Genomic DNA, 9588 nt, shown 5'->3' on the forward strand with positions numbered 1-9588 from the left:
CAAACTATATTTGCCCTTTTCCAGTGCTGAGATCTCACTCGACTTCCACTTTCCCCAAAGACAACACTTAATATTTTTACAATTACTTTAGTCAACTCCTTGAGTACTGCAAGAGAATTTCATCATGCCCTGCAACAGCATGTTACAATTGTCACTGCACTTACAGCAGATTGCTCTTTTTTTTTTTAAATCAGTTTTTGCAGAGAGACTGATTTTCCTGCAAGGCAAATACTGCTTTAGCTTTGTGTGCAAACACTATAACCTTGCTTAGTTTAAAAAACTGGCAACCCAACTAGTCACTATCACACACATGAATAAAAGACAGTTCTTACTTACGCTTCATTAAGGGGAACAAAAATAAAATCCTTCTCAAAAATGTCAACATGCCGTGTCCAAGTTTTCACTCGCCCATGTCGTTTTTGTTGTATCCTAAAAGACGACACCAGAAAGACCCAGGAGATATTTAATATTATACAATTTCTTATGTAGAATTTTTTTTCACTCTATTGTATGATTTGTTATATTATTATTCTCATTTTAAGACTACTTTTCTGGACTGGACATTTTGGCTGTTTGCAGATGCTAAAAAATCCAAAAACAACCATAACCCCCCCCCCCACAAAAAGGCAATTAAAACTGGGCATGTTCCTGTGCCAAGCACAGTATATACCCAGAAGCAGCAGCATGGTTAGTTGCACCCAGCTTGCCTGACAGCTGTATAGATCGGGCACTTCAGTGGGGCTTTCTTAGCGCTTTTATTTAATAGCTGATTGCAAGCAGCCTGTTATATTAGCAACATGAAAGAAAAAAGTTTTTTTAAGATTCTTACTGCATATTTTACATTTATTATAGTTTTTGGGATAAGACTTCTTTAAGTATTGCTAGCATCACTGACTAAAAGAAAAATTCCATGCATTACTCTTATTAGTTTTATTTCTGCAGTGTCTCTATTCCAGTGGTCTTTGTTATTTTTAGCTCTTTATAATTAAGAGACTTTCTACCAGACTTACGAGAGGCTGGAAGTTTCATGAAGATTTCTCCTCTCTCTTTGATTAAGGCGTTTATAAAAGAATGAGCTGAACACGTGTATTCTATCAGCATCTTCTTTTTTCAATTTTTCAAGTACCAAATACCTATTTAAGAAAAATACATTAATTAACATACAATCCCTGCAATCTTCACTCCTTTGTACAGGTCAGTATTACTCAACAAAATGACAAAGACTGCCACACAGTGGCTATTCTAACTAAACATCAGCAGAACCCTGCCAACTTTCCTAGTTAAACTGGACTGAACTGTAACAATGGCAGAACTATTTAACTAACTGCAGTCAAGGAAATGAATGCACTGCTACCACCCAGAGCTGCAGTTCTACTCAAGCAATTTTGTTTTCTGAGATTACGTTAGTACTTTACTTGCCTTCCTGTTTCTTTTTGGAGGGGGGGAGGGAGGGTTAACTTCTGTTTTTGTGGTATGGTAGATTTAAACTTATGTTAGTAGGCCATTGGCATAACACTGAATATACTGCAGCTCTGCTACAAAATAAGAATAAAAGTAATATTAAATGTCCCAAGACTGAAGCACTCAGTATTCTCTGCTCCTCTAAAATACATTTTAATATACTGAAGATGCATATACACAATAAACACAAGAAAAGCCACATAAAATAGGAAACTGAAAGACTATACAAATATACCAGCCAAAACATCAAAATAATTCAGTTCTACAGCACACAAGTTTGGTCCTGAACACTTTTATTTAACCTGTATAGAGGAAGGTCTGACTAAGGTTTTTCTTCTTTATAGTTATTCCTACTATTCCTCTTCATCTTAAGTGTACAGACATGTGCTAAAGAACCTTGCTTCAAATTAAGAAAGGATTCAACAAGGATTAACAGGTCAAAATCCAAAAGAATACATTTTCTTGCAGGAATAAAAAACAAACTTTTGTAATTGGTAGATATATACAGTGAAAAACCAACTGAACTATAGAACTTGAATGTGAAACTATTTCAATATCCACAGTAACAGCACACTAAAGACTAGCTTGAAGTAACAAACTTACTTTAAATAAAAATCAATAATAACATCATTTAAAAATTCTCCTTCATTTAGGCAATGGAGGTCTTCATTGGTCACAGAAATACCACCTTTAGCTGGAGGAGGTGGATAAACTATCAACCTGCAAAGAAAAATACATTAAACACATATGAAACACCAATAACCATTGAAAAACACTGCAGATAAAAGAAAGATGTCTTACTTTTCTATAGGACCGATAAATACTGTATGCGGCTCTCCAATTTCATCCTCTTCATCAAAAAACTGGAATGGTGTTTTATTTCGCAGCTGCATTTTAGATTCAGAAACAACCTTATAAAATAAAGTAATAAATAATAAAGTAATATTTATTTACATGGCCTATTCATTCAAAAAATTAAAATAATAAATCCTCGACATTCCCCCTCCCAAATGAATGCATCTCACTGTTCAAAAAGAATGCTTTGAGATGCTAAGCACAGCATTTTTCTAATCAAATGAAAATACTGTTAAGAACCACAGTCTAAAATTTATGTTTTCCTTCCCTTTGTTAGTTCATTTGTCATACTTATGTCAGTCTCACTGGCAGACTAACCAAAGTGGAAGTAGGTCAAAATTTTGCAAGCTCTTGGAGAGTTAAATTTAGTTTAAAGAAAGCATTGATTACATTTTGCTACAAATACAAAAGCATTATTTATTTATTTTGGAATTTTACAAAACATTATTACACCTTTAGGGGAAACTTTGGAACATGAAATGTTCTAATTAAAAGCCAGAACCACAAACACATCCGCTAGAAGACAACTGTTCCTAATGATACAGCACAGTCTTTTAACTAGTGTAGTTACAATCAAAATGACATCACAAGTCATGGAATTTTGGTCCAAAACAAAAGATACATGATTACATTTTTAATTTTGTTTTCTTTATGAGCAGGGCTTCCTTTAGAGTTGTCGTCCATGAACTTTGTAAAGGCAACAAGCCTACTATTAGCTTCTTCAAAGGAAATTTTCACAAAGAAGTCAGAAATATTGTTCCTGATACCAATGTCAGCAATAATTTTTTCAAATATTGTATTTGCATGAGGATCGGGACTAGTCTCAAAAATTAAAATGATGTACTGTTCTTCTGGATCTAAGGAAAATAGATACAAAATTATTAGTTTAACACACGCAAATGAAAAACCTATTTACAAAATACTATTAAAAAGCCTCAAACTAAGCGCACACATTAAAATAGTACTATCAGTATCTTTTAGATTGCACTTCTGGTATCCAAGGCCTGAATTTCAGGAGGCACTAAAACCTAACAGATTTGATTTCATAAACATTACATGTATTCACCTCTTCTGTGGGTGGGGGGGAGGGGAGGGAATCAGTCTAATATTGAGGTTCAAATGGACTCTTGTGCCTAGTCAAACATCTAAACTAGATTTGTTATATAACCTAAATACAGATAAGTTGGGACTTAAAAAACACACTCTTTTCCAAATAAAAAAATTCACACAAGAACAGAAGTATAACACACTAAAGTGAATGGTAAGAAGAAATACCATTTAAACAACAGTACAATTTCCTTGTTAATCAGGCAACTCTCTTATAGCTAAAAATAGTAAATGTATATATAACACCCTTACGCAATGACATGAAATATAATTTGGAGGATTCTTTTTCACACACTAAATGTCATTCATGAGTGCATTCCACTTTGCATAGTATTTACATGTAGGCAAAGTATCTGCAATTTAAGTGGCCATGAAAACAATTTGGATCTGGTCCCTCCTCATGAAAAGGTAACAATTCAGAAACAAAACCGACTCTACTGTCTTCAAGTAAAAATGAGTATAAAAATGATAATATTTATGAGTGGAGTAAAAAAACTGAATGTTTCAGGGATGTTTTAAGGTATAATGTCACAACTGAGTAGGCAGGTAACAGTATCTGACTTAGGAATCATAGAGAAACAGGGTTCAAAGGGACCTCCAGAGATCATCTAGTCCAACCCCATGCTCTAAAAGATAACACAAATATTAAAATACTAAGTTAGAGTGAAAGCCTAATTTACATTTACTTACTCAGTCCTTCACAGTCATACCAGACATTATCCTTCTCTCTACTCATCTTCAACTGGGATCTCAGGCTAATACAGGCAGCTGGTACTGTTTGCAGAAAGACTACTGGTAATTTTCGTACACCACACCATTCACATTTGGTAAGTTCAGAAGTTTTTAAATTAATTTCTCGGATATCACTTCCTGACTCTAAAAGAAAACCATGCATTAGTATTTAAAGCCTACCTGAAACATAAGATAGCCCTTTACAATTTCTCTTTTTAGTTTCACTGAGAAATGACAACCTGTTTGTCTGTTGCAACCATAAGAACCTTTAACAATTTGAAATTCACAAACATCTTGGATGCAATTACTGCTTAAATGTTCAAAAAAAATGTTAGATTCTATTATCAATAGACAGGAAAAAATGAAAATCTGATGCAAAGAAAGATTTCTTTTTAATCCAGTCATTAATCCACGGAAGGAGGTTTCCAGGATAGCATTTGCAAAGAACACTATAATTTCTCATATACCACACACCCCTAAGTAAGGCACGTATCTTATTTTTGGAAGGCAGGGAATGAAGGAAAAAGATTTTTCCAGAGTTTTGGCCAGATAAAGCAGGGACAGAGCCTAATCTTCAGCTCACTCACCCTCCCTTACCCACTCAGGCAATAGGTAGTTTTAACCTTTTCACAGCTAAACTGTCAACACCTCCATCAAAAGCTGAAACTAGCTCCTGCTGAAGACTGGACTCCATGTGTAGGTCTGAGATCTTGAAAAGAGCTAAAAACTGTCTGTACGGTGATTAAATACGAAAAAAGATATCAAGAGTAGCTAGCAGACAGAAAAAAACTGAGGAAGAAAGGACAACTTGAAACGGAACATCAAAACCATTAAAAAGGAGAGAGGGTCACCTCAGGAATGAAGAGCAATTAGCAAGAACCATGTAGATTATAATAAGCCATTAAGTGAACTAACTCCCTTAGCTCTGTTTGAATAGAAATACCACTGCTACTGCTAGGCAGTAGGCTTTAAACTTTGCCTGGAGCAGGAACCAAAGTATGGTGTGACTGCATCATTGCTCCACTCCCTACCAGATTTGCACCTGTTGGACTGCACCTCTCCGTCCTTGCAGTTGCTGGAGGGAAGAAAAGGAAAAGAAGCAGCAGCCACCTTACAGCAACCCCATGCTTCTATTCTGGATTGAAAATCAGTTCTCTCACTTAAGACATGCATCCTGACTTCAGCAAACTAATTTTATTGGGAAAGGTATGGGTGGTATATGAGTAAATACAGTAGTTAACTTAAATAGGTTTTTGCCTGTGGTATGACACATTTCTAAAAATGCACCTATGAAATGCTCTTGTACAAAATCAAACTCTCTTTCCCCAAGTCTCTGTTGCCCAAGAGTTTTTACAAAAATGGAAGAGGGAGGGAGGGAGGGAAAGATACAGAGACATACTAATGGATTTTTTTTCTAAAAAAATAAAAGGTGAATCCCCCACCCCCAATTTATAGCTATATGTCAGATGAGAAAACCAAGATCCTGTTCTCAATATAGTAACATTTTTCTGGCTGTAACAGTAAACTTTTGAACACTATACCAATCAATATTATATTTTCAGAGAACATGCTAAGCATCAATGTAGAGAATAATATCTGTTTGGGCAAAAATTAGAAAAAGGGGAGGGAAACATGGAAACCCTGGGAATTAATACACACAGCAGCTTCTATTAGCTTGCCTGCAGAGCAATGAAATGCTTGACGGCAGCTACTAACATCTGATAGCATAACAGTACACCCTTACCTCAGCTCACCAATCCTCTAATGGCATTCAACTTATTGAATGGCTTATTTTTCAGACAGAAAGTAAAGAAATAACGAAAGACGGGAAGTGTAGCAAAGGGAGGAAGAAAGAAGGGTCAATATAGGGAAAGTGGAACTGGTGGACAATGCCCTGATCCAGCCTAAACCTCTAGGCAGTATCACAATACATATACCATTTAAGCACTACCATTTAGACCACTTCAGTGATTCCAGATGTTGATATTCTTAGGAATGACATGGGGGGTGCAAATTGGAGTTCGGAACGGTATTAATTTTTAAAAAATTAACTGGTAAGGAAATTCTTCCCATTGTTCTTCAGACTTCTGTATTAGCCTATAATGGAACTTCAGAAAGCAGATAATCATTTTAGTGTATGCATGTGGCACAATCATTTGCCCAAAGCCTTCTGTAAAGGTCATAGCAGAACCTATATAATGACATCTATTAAAGCTATTCACAAAAGCTGAAGAGACTAGCTTACAAAACTTATATTAAAAGAGGCAAAATAAGATAAATAAAATTTGCTCCCATCTTTCACTGAAGGACAAACCTCTCCAATCAGTTTCCTAGTCTGAGGCCAGCAGGAGTGGGCTTTTCAAAAAGCTTAAGTGACTTGGAAACACAAGTCCATTACCTTTTCCCCTTTGAATAGAAACTGTACTTGTATGCCACTTAGGTCTGGCATACTGTTTTCTCCAAAAGCATGCAAATCCTAATATAACATCAGAAGTCTTGGAAGGCCTCCATGGTTTTTCTTCTTTGGTAGTCCAACACTTTAGACGTTGGGACAATGCACTCATCCTTTTCAAAGTGTCTTAGAACTACAGCCAGAAGTAAAGTGATTTTCTGGTTCAGATCAAGGGCCAATATAATATTTTGAGGCCTGAATTTCAAAAGATGTTTCAGCATGATACTATTACAGTGAAAACTTTATATATGACTGTTTGTACAAAGGGGCTTGTGATTCCACTACTTTTTTTTTTTTGCTAAACGTTTTTATGAGCAACAGTAACTAATAGAAGTTGAAGTGAAAATACGTATCAATAATTACAAAGCCAGCAAGGGAATCAGAAACCCAGCTGCTACCTGCTACCTTTTAAAAACCTGGTCATATTTCAGGGCCATTCTACCATGATTATGGCTCAGCTATGTAGTTTAAATTCCTGACTCCTACTAAAATCAAATCAGGATTTGTCAACTCCTTACAAACGTGCCCATATCTAATCTTCGACATAAACTACTTGTACCTTTATACGAGTACCATCAGAAATGAAAGCTAGTATGAAATAAGCCAGAAGTCAAGGATGGACTGCCAGCTCAAAGGACTGTTCTTCAACTCTTCTGTTTCTCACAGAACAACTTTCTATCTAATAGCTTTCTTGACTAAAGCAAAACTTAAACGCTTAAGCACACAAGTCTGAAAAGGAGTTTCACTGTTAAGTTGAATGCCAATCATCTTCATGACTACAAGCAGGGAAGCGCACACATGTTCACCGATTCTGAGGGACATCGTTTTCTTAGCTTGAGTGGACCAACGAACACAAAGACTTTGTATATTTCACAGAATAAGAGAAAATAGGAACTGAAGGGACTTCAGAAAGTCATTTATGTCCATATCACTGCCTTAAACAATCCTTAAAAAGATGTTATTAAAAAACTCTAATGATAGCGATTTCACAGCATTCATCTATTCCTCTGCTTAGGTATTCATACAGTGAGAAAGTTTTTCTAATCGCTTCTGCTGCAAAGCAATTTAAGATTGATATTTTTGTCCTCTTCCTGCTGGACACTAAGAACAGTTAATGAGACATTCCTCATTACAGTAGCTCTTTAGCTAATACAGAATATTATTAGGGTGCAGACAGACGTGCAGCTCTCAGCTGCACCTCAGAATGTGTTCTGCAAAGCGTTCCGAGTTACAGTGTTACTCCAGACCAGACAAGTTCACTGGTGGTTCCAGGGGGGAGGGGAATCTAGCTGCTGCTGGGAGCCTGCAGCCATGTTCCCATGGCAACAGCCAGGGCTCTTCAGAATGAGCGCAGGGAAAGACAGCAGAGGGAGCTTGTTCTTGGGGCTGCCCAGCTAGTGCTGAAGGGTGAGGTGGGTGTACTGGAGCCCTGCCCCCCACCCCGAGGTGGATGGCTCCAATATGCCAACCCCACTCTCTGGGGGCGGTGGGGGGGGGCAGCTAAACCCCAGACTGAACTCCCTCCACTGCTTTCCCCCTCCCATTCTGAAAACAGTGACAGGCTGGAAGCTCCACAGACAAGTTACAGAAGACGCTACATTTTGAAACGTTTATCTGATACCTCATGCAATAAGGAGTCAGATTTTCACCTGATCAGCCATTTTTTAAGCTGTTTGCAGCAATGTACTTGTGTTTGGTCACAGCTATAGACTGCTTTCTGTGACCAGCTTGGGCGAAATTTGTCACTTCTGTCTGCACCCTCAATCCTCTCCTCAGTCTTCTCTTGACTAAGCAAATCTAATTCTTTCAATCTTCCCTCACAGGTCACGTGTTCTAGCAGTCCACTTCCTTTGGCCTTTGACAGACATTAAAATAACGGTGAAATTGGTTCTGAGGTATTTTATGCCCCACCCCCAAAAACTGCATGTCCTACCATGCCAGATCTTTGGGATTAGGATTTAGAGAATGTTATGCCCTCGCACAACTGCTGGGGCCCAGGGCTGGCCCAGGAAGGAGGTGGGGGTGAGGGCAGACTATGTCCTGGACCCTGAGCACTGGGATGGGGCACAAGGCAGCCACAGGTCCTGGGTTCAAGACTGGGGATCTCCCCTGCCTGATTTTGTGGATTGGGAAGAAAGGGGTGCTGTCCCAGATCCTGGGGCTACCCTGTGCCCCATCCCAACACATATTGAATCAGAGTTTTTTCATTTTTATACAAATGTAAAACTTGGGGGAAAATGAAATTTTCCCTTGTAATTTAAAAAAAAAAACAAAAAAACAAAAAACATATTGAAGAATCTGCAATGTTTTCAAAAGGTTTCTGTTTCAGCAATCAGGTTTATAAAAAGGATGACAACTTCATTCCAGCTACAAACCCAAATAAAAATCATCCTTTCCCCTCAACACAGGCAACTGGTAATTTTCTCCCTGCTCTAAGCCACTTCAACATAAAGAAATACAACTCTACAGCCTTTATGTAAGAAACATAGTTTATTGGATCATGCTACTATCATAGGTTTAAAGAACGGTTTTGTTATATCAAAGTAAACCACTAATAAAGCAACAGACTAGACAGGGATGGTCAATTATTTCAGCTGGAGGGCTGCTTAATGAGTTTTGTTGAGCTGTCGAGGGCCTCAAGGTTAGTCCCGCCTCTTAGTCACCATCTTGGGACCAGAAGTCCCACCTCCTAACCCCAGACCTTTGTCACCAGAAGTCCCTCCCCTTGGCCCAGAATTCCTTTTTTTTTTTTTTTTTTTTTTGGAGGGGAGGGGGTTTGCCATGTTTAAACCAGAAAAAACAAAACAAAAGGTACATTAAAATTCAAACATCTACTATAACGCATCTTAATTTTATTTCAAAAAAATATTTTCATCCCAATTTGTGCGTTTGCATAGTATATATAGAGGCGATTGCATAATAGCTTAAAAAGAAAAGTCTTACTCCTGTATATTGTGTGTGTGTGTGTGGGGGGGGGGTTG

At 37.6% G+C, this 9588-nt stretch overlaps 1 protein-coding gene across 1 annotated transcript in view; it reads right to left on the reverse strand.

Annotated features, from left to right (window-relative positions):
* Positions 1-9588, reverse strand: part of SENP6 (SUMO1/sentrin specific peptidase 6) — a gene marked incomplete at its 5' end in the record, with an annotated part of 145185 nt that overhangs the window by 38025 nt on the left and 97572 nt on the right. Inside the window, 6 exons of the mRNA XM_019520459.1 lie at positions 337-429; positions 1011-1133; positions 2065-2181; positions 2263-2372; positions 2947-3173; positions 4114-4299. Coding sequence (XP_019376004.1) covers positions 337-429; positions 1011-1133; positions 2065-2181; positions 2263-2372; positions 2947-3173; positions 4114-4299 — 856 coding nt within the window. The remainder of the gene's footprint in view (positions 1-336; positions 430-1010; positions 1134-2064; positions 2182-2262; positions 2373-2946; positions 3174-4113; positions 4300-9588) is intronic.

Source organism: Gavialis gangeticus, unplaced genomic scaffold, assembly GCF_001723915.1.
Source record: "Gavialis gangeticus isolate Ggan-Ray unplaced genomic scaffold, GavGan_comp1, whole genome shotgun sequence".
Taxonomy (NCBI): Eukaryota; Metazoa; Chordata; order Crocodylia; family Gavialidae; genus Gavialis; species Gavialis gangeticus.